Raw genomic sequence first — 16682 nt, forward strand, 5'->3', positions numbered from 1 at the left:
GGAGGTTTGGGGTTAGGGTAGGGTTAGGGGAGGTTTGGGGTTAGAGGAGGGTTAAGGGAGGGTTGGGGTTAGGGAGGGTTGGGTTGGGGGAGGGTTAGGGGAGGGTTGGGTTGGGTTTGGGGGAGGGTTAAGGGAGGTTTGGGGTTAGGGGAGGGTTAAGGGAGGTTTGGGGTTGGGGGAGGGTAGGGTTAGGGGAGGGTAGGGTTAGGGGAGGGTTAGGGTTAGGGGAGGGTTGGGTTGGGGTTGGGGGAGGGTTAGGGAGGTTTGGGGTTGGGGGACGGTTAGGGAGGTTTGGGGTTAGGGAAGGGTTTGGGATGGGGGAGGGTAGGGTTAGGGTTAGGGGAGGGTTAGGGGTGGGTTGGGGGAGGGTTAGGGAGGTTTGGGGTAAGGGGAGGGTTGGGGGAGGGTTAGGGGAGGGTTGTGAAAGGGTTGGGGTAGAGACACTCACTTGGGTGACTTGAGGTCTCTGTGTATGATCTTGTGGAGGTGCAGGTAGTTCATCCCAGAGGCGATCCCTGAGGCCCAGTCCACCAGCAGTCTGGGGGTCACCTTCCGTCCGGCCCTCAGAACCTCATAGAGTTGGCCCTGGGAACAATACTCCATTAAGATACAGTAGCACGGAGCCTGGGTGCACACACCCCTGGAGAGGAGAGAGACAAGAGAGGGAGGAGAGGGAGGAGAAGAGGAGAGAGGATGAGTTACAAAGTCAAAAAGATGTGACACAGTACACCATAACGGTACTTTAGCACGGAGTTGGGGTGCACTACAGAAGGACGACACTGAGAGAGAGACATTCAGGGCGGATTTCCTAGACACAGATTAAGCCTAGTACTAGACTGAAAAGCATGTTTAAATTATATTCTCCATGGTTATAGGGTACAACTTGAAATCAGACAACAGCAAAAACTCCTGTAGCAACTCCTCAAACAATAGTTCCGCCTGATGTGCTCAGGGATTTTTCACATATAGTCCTATTTTTAAAATAACTGGTCTCAGTCCTTTTTAAAGTGAACTCTGGGTAAAAAAAAAGCCAAAGTACTCAGGTCTCTTTGTATTCACATTGCACTGTTTAGAAAGGAACCAATATCTTTTTCCAACATGTACTCTGGGTTTTTACAAAGTATAGGACAAGCCATTCAATCATAATGCATTATCGGACAGCTAGATATACCTAATTACATTTTGGAAACTAATATATTGGATTTAGTTCAAATATGAGGCATAATAATTGTAATCAGAAGATACTATTATTAACATGTACATGTGATTGGTAGCATAGTAAATAACAATAAAATAACTGCAGAATAATTTTGTAATTGAACTTGAAATGTACACCCAAGGTAGGCTCCTGCCCCTTTAAGAGCCAGAATAGGCTACTGGCCCTTTAAGAGCTCGAATAGGCTACTGCCCCTTTAAGAGCTACAATAGGCTACTGCCCCTTTAAGAGCTACAATAGGCTACTGCCCCTTTAAGAGCTACAATAGGCTACTGCCCCTTTAAGAGCTAGAATAGGCTACTGCCCCTTCAAGAGCTAGAATAGGCTACTGCCCCTTTAAGAGCTAGAATAGGCTACTGCCCCTTTAAGGGCTACAATAGGCTACTGCCCCTTTAAGAGTATAGTGTGAGGGGTTGTGTCAGTAGTCTAGTGTGGGGGGTTATGCCAGTAGTCTAGTGTGAGGGGTTATAACAGTAGTCGTGTGAGGGGTTATGTATGTAGTCTAGTGTGAGGGGTTATGTCAGTAGTCTAGTGTGAGGGGTTATGTCAGTAGTCTAGTGTGAGGGGTTATGTCAGTAGTCTAGTGTGAGGGGTCATATCAGTAGTCTAGTGTGAGGGGTTATGTCAGTAGTCTAGTGTGAGGGGTTATGTCAGTAGTCTAGTGTGAGGGGTTATGTCAGTAGTCTAGTGTGAGGGGTAATGTCAGTAGTCTAGTGTGAGGGGTTATGTCAGTAGTCTAGTGTGAGGGGTTATGTCAGTAGTCTAGTGGGAGGGGTTATGTCAGTAGTCTAGTGTGAGGGGTTATAACAGTAGTCTAGGGGGTTATGTCAGTAGTCTAGTGTGAGGGGTTATGTCAGTAGTCTAGTGTGAGGGGTTATAACAGTAGTCTAGTGTGAGGGGTTATGTCAGTAGTCTAGTGTGAGGGGTTATGTCAGTAGTCTAGTGTGAGGGGTTATGTCAGTAGTCTAGTGTGAGGGGTTATGTCAGTAGTCTAGTGTGAGGGGTTGTGTCAGTAGTCGAGTGTGAGGGGTTATAACAGTAATCTAGTGTGAGGGGTTATGTCAGTAGTCTAGTGTGAGGGGTTATGTCAGTAGTCTAGTGTGAGGGGTTGTGTCAGTAGTCAAGTGTGAGGGGTTATAACAGTAATCTAGTGTGAGGGGTTATGTCAGTAGTCTAGTGTGAGGGGTTATGTCAGTAGTCTGGTGTGAGGGGTTATAACAGTAGTCGTGTGAGGGGTTATGTCAGTAGTCTAGTGTGAGGGGTTATGTCAGTAGTCTAGTGTGAGGGGTCATATCAGTAGTCTAGTGTGAGGGGTTATGTCAGTAGTCTAGTGTGAGGGTTATGTATGTAGTCTAGTGTGAGGGGTTATGTCAGTAGTCTAGTGTGAGGGGTTATGTCAGTAGTCTAGTGTGAGGGGTTATGTCAGTAGTCTAGTATGAGGGGTAATGTCAGTAGTCTAGTGTGAGGGGTTATGTCAGTAGTCTAGTGTGAGGGGTTATGTCAGTAGTCTAGTGTGAGGGGTTATGTCAGTAGTCTAGTGTGAGGGGTTATGTCAGTAGTCTAGTGTGAGGGGTTATAACAGTAATCTAGTGTCAGGGGTTATAACAGTAATCTAGTGTGAGGGGTAGTGAACCTCCTTGAAGACGATGGTGTTGGGTCAGTGGAATGGGTAGTGAATCGACTTGAAGCCAATGATGTTGGGTCAGAGTCAGTGTTGGGGTGGTGAACCTACTCAAAACCGATGATGTTGGGTCAGTGGTAGGGGTAGTGCACCTACTTGAAGCCGATGATGTTGGATCAGTGGTAGGGTAGTGAACCTACTTGAAGCCAATGATGTTGGGTCAATGTTAGGGGTAGTGAACCTACTTGAAGGCGATGATGTTGGGTCAGTGTCAGTGGTAGGGGTAGTGAACCTTCTTGAAGCCGATGATGTTGGGTCAGTGTTAGGGGTAGTGAACCTATTTGTAGCCGATGGTGTTGGGTCAGTGGTAGGGGTAGTGCACCTACTTGAAGCCGATGATGTTGGATCAGTGGTAGGGTAGTGAACCTACTTGAAGCCAATGATGTTGGGTCAATGTTAGGGGTAGTGAACCTACTTGAAGCCGATGATGTTGGATCAGTGGTAGGGTAGTGAACCTACTTGAAGCCGATGATGTTGGGTCAGTGGTAGGGGTAGTGAACCTACTTGAGGCTAATGATGTTGGGTCAGTGGTAGGGGTAGTGCACCTACTTGAAGCCGATGATGTTGGGTCAGTGGTAGGGGTGGAGAACCTACTTGAAGCCGATGATGTTGGGTCAGTGTCAGTGGTAGGGGTAGTGAACCTACTTGAAGCCGATGATGTTGGGTTAGTTATTGGGGTAGTGAACCTACTTGAAGCCGATGATGTTGGGTCAGTGTCAGTGTTAGGGGTAGTGAACCTACTTGAAGCCGATGATGTTGGGTCAGTGGTAGGGGTAGTGGACCTACTTGAAGCCGATGATGCTGGGTCAGTGTAAGTGGTAGGGGTAGTAAATCTACTTGAGGCTAATGATGTTGGGTCAGTGGTAGGGGTAGTTAACCTACTTGAAGCCGATGATGATGGGTCAGTGGTAGGGGTAGTGGACCTACTTGAAGCCGATGATGTTGGGTCAGTGTCAGTGGTAGTGAACCTACTTGAAGCCGATAATGTTGGGTCAGTGTTAGGGGAGTGAAGCTACTTGAAGCCGATGATGTTGGGTCAGTTATAGGGGTAGTGAACCTACTTGAAGCTGATGATGTTGGGTCAGTGGTAGGGGTAGTGAACCTACTTGAAAACAATGATGTTGGGTCAGTGTCAGTGTTAGGGGAGTAAACCTACTTGAAGCCGATGATGTTAGGTCAGTGTCAGTGTTAGGGGTCGTGAATATATTTGAAGCTGATGATGTTGGGTCAGTGGTAGGGGTAGTGAACCTACTTGAAGCCGATGATGTTGGGTCAGGGTCAGTGGTAGGGGTAGTGAACCTACTTGAAGCTGATGATGTTGGGTCAGTGGTAGGGGTAGTGGACCTACTTGAAGCCGATGATGTTGGGTCATTGGAAGGGGTAGTGGACCTACTTGAAGCCGATGATGTTGGTTCAGTGTCAGTGGTAGGGGTAGAGCACCTACTTGAAGCCGATGATGTTGGGTCAGTGGTAGGGGTAGTGAACCTCCTTGAAGCCAATGATGTTGGGTCAGGGTCAGTGGTAGGGGTAGTGAACCTACTTGAAGCCGATGATGTTGGCTCAGTGGTAGGGGTAGTGGACCTACTTGAAGCCGATGATGCTGGGTCAGTGTAAGTGGTAGGGGTAGTGAATCTACTTGAAGCTGATGATGTTGGGTCAGTGGTAGGGGTAGTTAACCTACTTGAACCCGATGATGTTGGTTCAATGGTAGGGGTAGTGGACCTACTTGAAGCCGATGATGCTGGGTCAGTGTAAGTGGTAGGGGTAGTGAACCTACTTGAAGCCGATAATGTTGGGTCAGTGTTAGGGGGAGTGAAGCTACTTGAAGCTGATGATGTTGGGTCACTTATAGGGGTAGTGAACCTACTTGAAGCTGATGATGTTGGGTCAGTGTCAGTGTTAGGGGGAGTGAACCTACTTGAAGCCGATGATGTTGGGTAAGTGTCAGTGTTAGGGTTAGTGAAACTACTTGAAGCCGATGATGTTGGGTCAGTGGTAGGGGTAGTGAACCTACTTGAAGCCGATGATGTTGGATCAGTTGTAGGGGTAGTGGACCTACTTGAAGCCGATGATGTTGGGTCAGTGTTAGGGGGAGTGAACCTACTTGAAGCTGATGATGTTGGGTCAGTTATAGGGGTAGTGAACCTACTTGAAGCTGATGATGTTGGGTCAGTGGTAGTGGTAGTGAATCTACTTGAAGCTGATGATGTTGGGTCAGTGGTAGGGGTAGTGAATCTACTTGAAGCCGATTATGTTGGGTCAGTGGTAGGGGTAGTGGACCTACTTGAAGCCGATGATGTTGGGTCAGTGTTAGGGGTAGTGAACTTACTTGAAGCTGATGATGTTGGGTCAGTGGTAGGGGTATTTGACCTACTTGAAGCCGATGATGTTGGGTCAGTGTTAGGGGGAGTGAACCTACTTGAAGCCAATGACGTTGGGTCAGTTATAGGGGTGGTGAACCTACTTGAAGCTGATGATGTTGGGTCAGTGTCAGTGTTAGGGGTAGTGAACCTACTTGAAGCTGATGAGGTTGGGTCAGTGGTAGGGATAGTGGACCTACTTGAAGCAGATGATGTTGGGTCAGTGTCAGTGGTAGGGGTAGTGAATCTACTTGAAGCTGATGATTTTGGGTCAGTGGTAGGGGTAGTGAACCTACTTGAAGCTGATGATGTTGGGTCAGTGGTAGGGGTAGTGAACCTACTTGAAGCTGATGATGTTGGGTCAGTGTTAGGGGGAGTGGATCTACTTGAAGCAGATGTTGTTGGGTCAGTGATAGGGGTAGTGAACCTACTTGAAGCCGATGACGGTGGGTCAGTGGAAGGGGTAGTGGACCTACTTGAAGCCAATGATGTTGGGTCAGCGGTAGGGGTAGTGGATCTACTTGAAGCAGATGATGTTGGGTCAGTGGTAGGGGGAGTGAACCTACTTGAAGCCGATGACGGTGGGTCAGTGGAAGGGGGAGTGGACCTACTTGAAGCCGATGATGTTGGGGTGTTTGAGCTTCCTCAGGTGTTTGATGTCTGTCTCTTTCTGCTCACGGACCTTCTTGATGGCCACCTCATTGCCATGGAGCTTCCCCAGAAAGACAGCCCCCTGTGCCCCGCTGCCCAGCCACTGCAGCTCCGAGATCTCCTCAAACGGGACCTCCCACATGTCTAGAGAGGACAGACACACAGACATGTTACTAATGGGACCTCCCACATGTCTAGAGAGGACAGACAGACAGACAGACAGACAGACAGACAGACAGACAGACAGACAGACAGACAGACAGACAGACAGACAGACAGACAGACAGACAGACAGACAGACAGACAGACAGACAGACAGACAGACAGACAGACAGACAGACATGTTACTAACTAACGGGACCTCCCACATGTCTAGGGAGGACAGTTACTGGCCCAACGCACTAACCGCTGGACTACCTTCTGCCAAGTTGTGGTTTAGTGGAAACCAGATGGCCAGCTGACCAACCACAAGGCTAAACCCATGTCTGTCAGGCCTAAAACCATACCGTTATGACTAGGCGTGTGCCCAGCTGGTGCAACCGACCCTGGGGAATCTAATTTCACCTCCACCCCCAGTTCACCCTGAGGGACAGGAATCACCTCTACCCTCAGTTCACTCTGAGGGACAGGATTTCACCTCTACCCCTGTTCACCCTGAGGGACAGGATTTGACCCCTACCCCTGTTCACCCTGAGGGACAGGATTTCACCCCTACCCCTGTTCACCCTGAGGGACAGGATTTGACCCCTACCCCCTGTTCACCCTGAGGGACAGGATTTGACCCCTACCCCTGTTCACCCTGAGGGACAGGATTTGACCCCTACCCCTGTTCACCCTGAGGGACAGGATTTGACCCCTACCCCCTGTTCACCCTGAGGGACAGGATTTGACCCCTACCCCCTGTTCACCTGGACATAGTAGCAGGCAGTGTGTACCTTGTTGCTGCAGCTTGTATTCAGTGCTGTAGGTCTTCCCTATGATGTTCCAGACAGGTCTGAGACAGCCGAACAGGCCCTCCAGGAACCCCCCTCCTCCCGGTGCTCTGTGGAAGTGCAGTTTGATGTCATCATGGGGGTGAGGGTGGTTGTGGGTTCCAGACCCAGGGTGGTGTTGGTGTATGGGACACAACCCCTCCCTTGTCCCCTCCCCCTCGCCCCCGCTGCCACACCCCTCCTGGCCACATGACGCCGGTGACTCCGCCTCCTCGTGCTCCTGAAATTGGAGCACGCTGTTGTCAAACTGTCTCTGCTCCCGCCCAGAGTCCTCACTGAGCGCTGTGATTGGTGGGCTGGTGCCCAGCATAGCCTCCTCGTCCTGGCATGGGGGTGGGGCGAGCGTCATCAGGGGAACCAGGAGGTGTGTGGGAGGCGCTAGATCTGTGATGATCTGGGGGGGTAGAAGAAGGGGAGGGGCTGGGGTGTTGGGAGAGGAAGTTTTCTTAACGCTGTCCCCCACCACAGTGTTCTTTAGCTCCTCCTTCAGCTTGCCAACAAGCAGGCTGGGGCACGACGCCCATGACAGCACCTCTGGAGAGCTACCCATGGTGCACTGCGGGAGCATGGGCCGCCCAGTGTCGCGGACAGAGAGAGGCCGTTCCTGACAGGAGCGGTTCTCTGAACTCAGGGAGTCACCTGCAGAGAGAGAGAGTGAGCGAGAGAGGGAGAGAGAGAGAGAGAGAGTTTTTCACAATTCCTGACTTTTAATCCTAGAAAAAATTCCCTGTTTTAGGTCAGTTAGGATCACAACTTTAATTTAAGAATGTGAAATGTCCGAATAATAGTAGAGAGAATGATTTATTTCAGCTTTTATTTCTTTCATCACATTCCCAGTGGGTCAGAAGTTTACATACACTCAATTAGTATTTGGTAGCATTGCCTTTAAATTGTTTAACTTGGGTCAAACGTTTCGGGTAGCCTTCCAAAAGCTTCCCAAAATAAGTTGGGTGAATTTTGGCCCATTCCTCCTGACAGAGCTGGTGTAACTGAGTCAGGTTTGTAGGCCTCCTGGCTCGCACACACTTTTTCAGTTCTGCCCACACATTTTCTATAGGATTGAGGTCAGGGCTTTGATGGTCACTCCAATACCTTGACTTTGTTGTCCTTAAGTCATTTTGCCACAACTTTGGAAGTATGCTTGGGGTCATTGTCCATTTGGAAGACCCATTTGCGACCAAGTTTTAACTTCCTGTCTGATGTCAGGAAGTTGCTTCAATATATCCACATAATTTTCCTCCCTCATGATGCCATCTATTTTGTGAAGTGCAACAGTCCCTCCTGCAGCAAAGCACCCCCACAATATGATGCTGCCACCCAAACGAGTCCTATATCGACATAACGTGAAAGGCCGCTCAGCAAGGAAGAAACCACTGCTCCAAAACCGCCATAAAAAAGCCAGAGTACAGTTTGCAACTTCACATGGGGACAAAGATGGTACTTTTTGGGGAAAGGTCCTCTGGTCTGATGAAACAAAAATAGAACTGTTTGGCCATAATGACCATCATTATGTTTGGAGGAAAAAGGGGGAGGCTTGCATGCCGAAGAACATCATCCCAAATGTGAAGCACTTCTTCCAAAGTTGTGGCAAAATGGCTTAAGGACAACAAAGTCAATGTCTTGGAGTGGCCCATGGAGTCCTTCACGGTTGGGTATATATATAGAAAGAGGAAGATACAGGGGGAGAGAGAGAGGGGGAGAGAGAGAGAGGGAGAGAGAGAGAGAGAGGGGGAGAGAGAGATAAAAATAGAGAGAGGAAGATATAGAGGGAGAGAGAGGGGGAGAAAGAGAGGGGAGAGATAGAGAGAGAGAGAGATAGAGAGAGAGGGGAGAGATAGAGAGAGAGAGCGAGAGAGAGATAGAGAGAGAGGGAGAGATAGAGAGAGAGGGAGAGAGATAGAGAGAGAGGGAGAGATAGAGAGAGAGAGCGAGAGAGATAGAGGGGATAGAGGGGAGAGCGAGAGATAGAAAGAGGAAGATATAGGGGGAGAGAGAGATGAGAGAGAGAGAGAGAGAGAGAGGGGAGAGAGAGAGAGAGGGGAGAGAGAGAGATAGAGAGAGAAGGGGGAGAGAGAGAGAGAGAGAGAGAGAGACAGACAGACAGAGAGGGGGGATTTATTTTATCTTGTGTCCTTTACCATTTCTACATTGTTAAAACACGGTATATATATATATATAATATGAATCAAATCAAATCAAATTTATTTATATAGCCCTTCGTACATCAGCTGATATCTCAAAGTGCTGTACAGAAACCCAGCCTAAAACCCCAAACAGCAAGCAATGCAGGTGTAGAAGCACGGTGGCTAGGAAAAACTCCCTAGAAAGGCCAAAACCTAGGAAGAAACCTAGAGAGGAACCAGGCTATGTGGGGTGGCCAGTCCTCTTCTGGCTGTGCCGGGTGGAGATTATAACAGAACATGGCCAAGACGTTCAAATGTTCATAAATGACCAGCATGGTCAAATAATAATAAGGTTGAACAGTTGAAACTGGAGCAGCAGCACAGACATTTGTAATGTCTTTATTGTTTTGAAACTTCAGTGAGTGTAATGTTTACTGTTAATTTTTATTGTTTATTTCACTTTATATATTATCTACCTCACTTGCTTTGGCAATGTTAACACATGTTTCCCATGCCAATAAAGCTATTGAATTGAGAGAAAAATAGAGGAAGATATATATATATAGAGAGAGAGAGAGAGAGAGAGAGAGACAAAACAAGAAGATAATTACTTGACACATTGGAAAGAATTAACAAAAAAACTGAGCAAACTAGAATGCTATTTGGCCCTAAACAGAGAGTACAGAGTGTCAGAATACCTGACCACTGTGACTGACCCAAACTTAAGGAAAGCTTTGACTATGTACAGACTTAGTGAGCATAGCCTTGCTATTGAGAAAGGCCGCCGTAGACAGACATGGCTCTCAAGAGACAAGACAGGCTATGTGCTCAATGCCCACAAAATGAGGTGGAAACTGAGCTGCACTTCCTAACCTCCTGCCAAATGTATGACAATATTAGAGACATATTTCCCTCAGGTTACACAGATCCACAAAGAATTTGAAAACAAACCCGATTTTGATAAACTTTCATATCTACTGGGTGAAATTCCAGTGTGCCATCACTGCAGCAAGATTTGTGACCTGTTGCCACAAGAAAAGGGCAACCAGTGAAGAACAAACACCATTGTAAATACAACCCATATTTATGCTTATTTATTTTCCCTTGTGTACTTTAACCATTTGTACATTGTTACAACACTGTATATATACAGTTCCTTGCGAAAGTATTCGGCCCCCTTGAACTTTGCAACCTTTTGCCACACCATTTAGGTCAACATTGGATCATTCAGAGATCCTCACTGAACTTCTGGAGAGAGTTTGCTGCACTGAAAGTAAAGGGGCTGAATAATTTTGCACGCCCAATTTTTCAGTTTTTGATTTGTTAAAAAAGTTTGAAATATCCAATAAATGTCGTTCCACTTCATGATTGTGTCCCACTTGTTGTTGATTCTTCACAAAAAAATACAGTTTTATATCTTTATGTTTGAAGCCTGAAATGAGGCAAAAGGTCGCAAAGTTCAAGGGGGCCGAATACTTTCGCAAGGCACTGTATATATATATATATATATATATCACAAAAGTATCAGTATATCACAAAAGTGAGTACACCCCTCACATTTTTGTAAATATTTGAGTATAGCTTTTCATGTGACAACACTGAAGAAATGACACTTGGCTACAATGTAAAGTAGTGAGTGTACAGCTTGTATAACAGTGTAAATTTGCTGTCCCCTCAAAATAACTCAACACACAGCCATTAATGTCTAAACCGCTGGCAACAAAAATTAGTACAACCCTAAGTGAAAATTGGGCCCAATTAGCCATTTTCCTCCCCGGAACGTATTTACAGAAATGTGAGGGGTGTACTCACTTTTGTGATATACTGTAAATATATATATGATATTTGTAATGTCTTTATTGTTTTTAAACTTCTGTACGTGTAATGTTTACTGTTAATTTGTATTGTTCATTTCACTTTTGTATATTATCTACCTCACTTGTTTCACATGTTTCCCATGCCAATAAAGCCCCTTGAATTGAAATTGAATTGAGAGAGAGAGGAAGAGATAAAAATAGAGAGAGGAAGATATAGAGGGAGAGATAGGGAGAGAGATATAGAAAGAGGAAGATATAGGGGAGAAGGAGAGAGAGGTAGAGAGAGGGAGAGAGGAAGATATAGAGGGAGAGAGAGAGAGAGAGAGGGGAGATATATATATATATATATATATATATATATATATATATATATATATAGAAAGAGGAAGATATAGAGGGAGAGAGAGAGAGAGAGGGGGAGGAATAGAGAGAGAGGGGAGAGAGGGAGAGAGAGAGAGAGAGAGAGAGAGGAAGATATAGAGGGAGAGTGTCACACCCAGATTATTTTTATGTCTCTATTTTGGTTTGGTCAGGGCGTGAGTTAGGGTGGGCATTCTATGTTTTTCTATTTCTGTGTTTGGCCGGGTGTGGTTCTCAATCAGAGGCAGCTGTCTATCGTTATCTCTGATTGAGAACCATACTTAGGTAGCCTTTTCCCACCTGTGTTTTGTGGGTAGTTGTTTTCTGTGTATCACCTGTCAGAACTGTTTTGGTTATTCCGTTTGTTATTTTGTATTTAGTGTTCAGTTTCGAATAAATAATATGAACATGTAACACGCGGCACCTTGGTCCTTCTTCCTTCCTATGAAGGAAGAGAGAGAGGGATATATTTATATATATATATATATCTTATATATATATATATATCTATATCTCTATACCTCTTTCTATGTATATATATATATATATATATATATATATATATATACATAGAAAGAGGAAGATATAGAGGGAGAGAGAGAGAGAGGGAGATATATATATAGAAAGAGGAAGATATAGAGGGAGAGAGAAAGTCAGAGATAGGGGGGAGAGAGAGAAATATATGGTAGGCTGATCCTATAATCCCTAGGCTCTAGAGACTAGAGGTTGACCGATTAATCGGAATGGGCGATTAATTAGGGTTGATTTCAGGTTTTCATAACAATCTGTAATCTGCATTTTTGGATGCCGATTATGGCCGATTACATTGCACTCCACGAGGAGACTGCGTGGCAGGCTGACTACCTGTTATGTGAGTGTAGCAAGGAGCCAAGGTAAGTTGCTAGCTAGCATTAAACATATCTTATAAAAAAACTATCAATCTTAACATAATCACTAGTTAACAACACATGGTTGATGATATTACTAGTTTATCTAGCTTGTCCTGCGTTGCATATAATTGATGGGATAGGGGGCAGTATTTTCACTTTTGGATGAATAGCGTGTCCAGAGTGAACTGCCTCCTACTCTGTCCCACATGCTAATATATGCATATTATTATTAGTATTGGCTAAAAAAACACTCTGAAGTTTCTAAAACTGTTTGAATGATGTCTGTGAGTATAACAGAACTCATATGGCAGGCGAAAACCTGAGAAAAAGCCAACCAGGAAGTAGGAAATCTGAGGTTTGTAGTTTTTCAAAGCTTGGCCTACCGAATACACCGTGTCTATGGAGTCAAGTTGCACTTCCTACGGCTTCCACTAGATGTCAACCGTATTTAGAAACTTGAATGAGGATTCTACTATAACGGAGGGGCTCATGAGACCTGTTTGAGTCAGTGGTCTGGCAGAGTGCCTTGGTCTCATGACGCGCTCCCGACAGAGTTACCTCTCGTTCCAGTGCTTTTCTTCAGACATAGGAATTATCCGGTTGGAACATTATTGATGTTTTATGTTAAAAACATCCTAATGATTGATTCCATACATCGTTTGACATGTTTCTAAAGGACTGTAATGGAACTTTTTGACTTTTTGTCTGGACGAAGTGCTTGCGCCTCATGAAGATGGATTACTGGGCTGAACACGCTAACAACATGTGGCTATTTGGACATAAATGATGGACTTTATGGAACTTTATGGAACAAATCAGTCATGTATTGTCGAACTGGGATTCCTGGGGGTGCCTTCTGATGAAGATCATCAAAGGTAAGTGAATATTTATGGTGTTATTTCTAACTTCTGTTGACTCCAAAATGGCGGATATTTCTCTGGCAGATTATGCTTTTTCCGTTAAATGTAAAAGAAAATCTGACACATTAAGGAGAAGTCTATCTTTAATTCTGTGAATAACAATTGTATCTTTTATCAATGTTTATTATGAGCAAAATCACCGAACTGAGATTGTTGGATATAAATATGCACATTATCGAACAAAACATACATGTATTGTGTAACATGATGTCCTATGAGTGTCAACTGATGAAGATCATCAAAGGTTAGTGATTCATTTTATATCTATTATATTTCTGCTTTTTGTGACTCCTATCTTTGGCTGGAAAAATGGCTGTGTTTTTTTGACTTGGCGGTGATCTAACATAATCATATGATGTGCTTTAGCTGTAAAGCATTTTTTAAATCGGACACGATGGGTAGATTAACAAGATGTTTATCTTTCATTTGCTGTATTGGACTTGTTAATGTGTGAAAGTTAAATATTTCTAAAAAATATTTTTGAATTTCGCACGATTTGGACTTTTCAGCAGAATGTTGTCGAGGGGTTCCGCTAGAGGAACGCCTGCCCTAGAAAGGTTCATTTGTCATTGAATCACAATTGTTGCACGACTGTACCTAACCATAAACATCAATGCCTTTCTTAAGTTAAAATCAATACAAAGAAGTATACATTTTTAAACCTGCATATTTAGTTAAAATAAATTAATGTTAGCAGGCAATATTAAACTAGGGAAATTGTGTCACGTTCATTGCACACAGAGTCAGGGTATATGCAACAGTTTGGGCCGCCTGGCTCGTTGCGAACTAATTTGCCAGAATTTTACGTAATTATGACATAACATTGAAGGTTGTACAATATAACAGCAATATTTAGACTTATGGATGCCACCCGTTAGATAAAATACCGAACGGTTCCGTATTTCACTGAAAGAATAAACGTTTTGTTTTCAAGATGATAGTTTCCGGATTCGACCATATTAATGACCTAAGGCTCGTATTGCTGTGTGTTATTATGTTATAACTAAGTCTATGATTTGATATCTGACTAAACGGTGGTGTTACGTCTGGCATTGAACGAGTGAGACCAGCGCAGCGTGGAAAGTGTTCATGATATTTAATAATGAAACACAGACAAAACAACTAAATATAAACGAACGTAAAGCTCTGTAGCAGTAAACAGCAACTATTTTATTTTATTTATTTTACCGGGCAAGTCAGTTAAGAACAAATTCTTATTTTCAATGACGGCCTAGGAACAGTGGGTTAACTGCCTGTTCAGGGGCAGAATTTGTACCTTGTTAGCTCGGGGGTTTGAACTCGCAACCTTCTGGTTACTAGTCACACGCTCTAACCACTAGGCCACCCTGCCGCCCCATAAAGACAAAGACAAGATCCCACAAACTAGGGTGGAAAACAGGCTGCCTAAGTATGATTCCCAATCAGAGACAACGATAGACAGCTGCCTCTGATTGGGAACCATACCCGGCCAACAAAGAAATAGAAAACTAGAATGCCCACCAAAATCACACCCGGACCTAACCAAATAGAGAAATAAACTCTTTAAGGTCAGGGCGTGACAGGTGGTAGGCAGCAGCAGGTTCGTAAGCATTCATTCAAACAGCACTTTCCTGAACACAGAGACTGCTCTCCCTCCCTCCCTCGCTCCTGACCTGAACACACAGAGACTCTTTTCCCCTCCCTCCCTCCCTCCCTCCCTCCCTCCCTCCCTCCCTCCCTCCCTCCCTCCCTCCCTCCCTCCCTCCCTCCAGACCTGAACACAGAGACCCTGCTCTCCCCCCCCTCCCTCCCTCCTTCCCTCCTGACCTGAACACAGAGACCCTGTTCTTCCCCCTCCCTGCTCTCCCTCCTTCCCTCCCTCCCTCCAGACCTGAACACAGGGACCCTGCTCTCCCTCCCTCCCTCCCTCCCTCCCTCCTGGCCTGAACACAGAGACCCTGATCTTCCCCCTCCCTCCCTCCTCCCTCCCTCCCTCCTGACCTGAACACAGAGACCCTGCTCTTCCCCCTCTCTCCCTCCTTCCCTCCAGACCTGAACACAGAGACCCTGCTCTCCCTCCTTCCCTCCCTCCCTCCAGACCTGAACACAGAGACCCTGCTCTCCCCCTCCCCTCCTTCCCTCCTGACCTGAACACAGAGACCCTGTTCTTCCCCCTCCCTGCTCTCCCTCCTTCCCTCCCTCCCTCCAGACCTGAACACAGAGACCCTGCTCTCCCTCCTTCCCTCCCTCCCTCCAGACCTGAACACAGGGACCCTGCTCTCCCTCCCTCCAGACCTGAACACAGGGACCCTGCTCTCCAACTATCTCTCTTCTCCACTCTCGTAGCCGTGTGTTTAACAGACTGGTTAGCATTGGTACAGCATTAGCATAGCCGTGTGTTTAACAGACTGGTTAGCATTGGTACAGCATTAGCATAGCCGTGTGTTTAACAGACTGGTTAGCATTGGTACAGCATCCTTCCACTCTCCTACCGTAGCCGTGTGTTTAACAGACTGGTTAGCATTGGTACAGCATTAGCATAGCCGTGTGTTTAACAGACTGGTTAGCATTGGTACAGCATTAGAATAGCCGTGTGTTTAACAGACTGGTTAGCATTGGTACAGCATTAGCATAGCCGTGTGTTTAACAGACTGGTTAGCATTGGTACAGCATCCTTCCACTCTCCTACCGTAGCCGTGTGTTTAACAGACTGGTTAGCATTGGTACAGCATTAGCATAGCCGTGTGTTTAACAGACTGGTTAGCATTGGTACAGCATCCCTCCACTCTCCTACCGTAGCCGTGTGTTTAACAGACTGGTTAGCATTGGTACAGCATTAGCATAGCCGTGTGTGTCCAGGGTGTGTATTCTCTGTTCTGTGGAAAGAAACCTGATCCCTTCCCCACGCCAACTGCTCCATCCCCAGATGCTGCAGTTCAGGATCATCTGACTAACATGGCATCTGACAGCAGGCAATCAGCCCAGTCCCAGAGATCCAGTGGGTTAGGCAGTAAGGGTTAGTGTGTGTGTGTGTGTGTGGGGGGGGGGGTGTGTGTGTGTGTGTGTGTGTGTCTGTGTGTGAGAGAGCTATGGCAGTCAGATTATCCTGTACTGCAGCACAGACAGACACACACCAGAGAAATGAGCCCCAAGGATTGACTTAACCAAGGGCAGCAACTCAATCATCAAGTTTGCAGACGACACAACAATAGTAGGCTTGATTACCAACAACGACGAGACAGCCTACAGGGAGGAGGTGAGGGCCCTCAGAGTGGGGTGTCAGGAAAATAACCTCTCACTCAACGTCAACAAAACAAAGGAGATGATCGAGGACTTCAGGAAGCAGCAGAGGGAGCCGTTTAAATCCACATCTATGGGACAGTAATGGAGAAGGTGGAAAGGTTTAAGAAAGTATTAAGTTCCTCGGCGCGCACATCACGGACAAACTGAAATGGTCCGCCCACACAACACGGACAAACTGAAATGGTCCGCCCACACAACACGGACAAACTGAAATGGTCCACCCACACAGACAGCATACACATCACGTACAAACTGAAATGGTCCGCCCACACAACACGGACAAACTGAAATGGTCCACCCACACAGACAGCATACACATCACGTACAAACTGAAATGGTCCGCCCACACAACACGGACAAACTGAAATGGTCCACCCACACAGACAGCAT

At 46.0% G+C, this 16682-nt stretch overlaps 1 protein-coding gene across 1 annotated transcript in view; it reads right to left on the reverse strand.

The window, feature by feature from the left end:
• Positions 1 to 16682, reverse strand: part of si:ch211-45c16.2 (mitogen-activated protein kinase kinase kinase 13) — a 125983-nt gene that overhangs the window by 45659 nt on the left and 63642 nt on the right. Inside the window, exons 2-4 of the mRNA XM_042306845.1 lie at positions 6844 to 7539; positions 5869 to 6052; positions 449 to 640 (exon numbers count right to left, since the gene is read on the reverse strand). Coding sequence (XP_042162779.1) covers positions 449 to 640; positions 5869 to 6052; positions 6844 to 7468 — 1001 coding nt within the window. The 5' untranslated portion in view covers positions 7469 to 7539. The remainder of the gene's footprint in view (positions 1 to 448; positions 641 to 5868; positions 6053 to 6843; positions 7540 to 16682) is intronic.

This window comes from Oncorhynchus tshawytscha, linkage group LG26, assembly GCF_018296145.1.
Source record: "Oncorhynchus tshawytscha isolate Ot180627B linkage group LG26, Otsh_v2.0, whole genome shotgun sequence".
Lineage (NCBI taxonomy): Eukaryota > Metazoa > Chordata > Actinopteri > Salmoniformes > Salmonidae > Oncorhynchus > Oncorhynchus tshawytscha.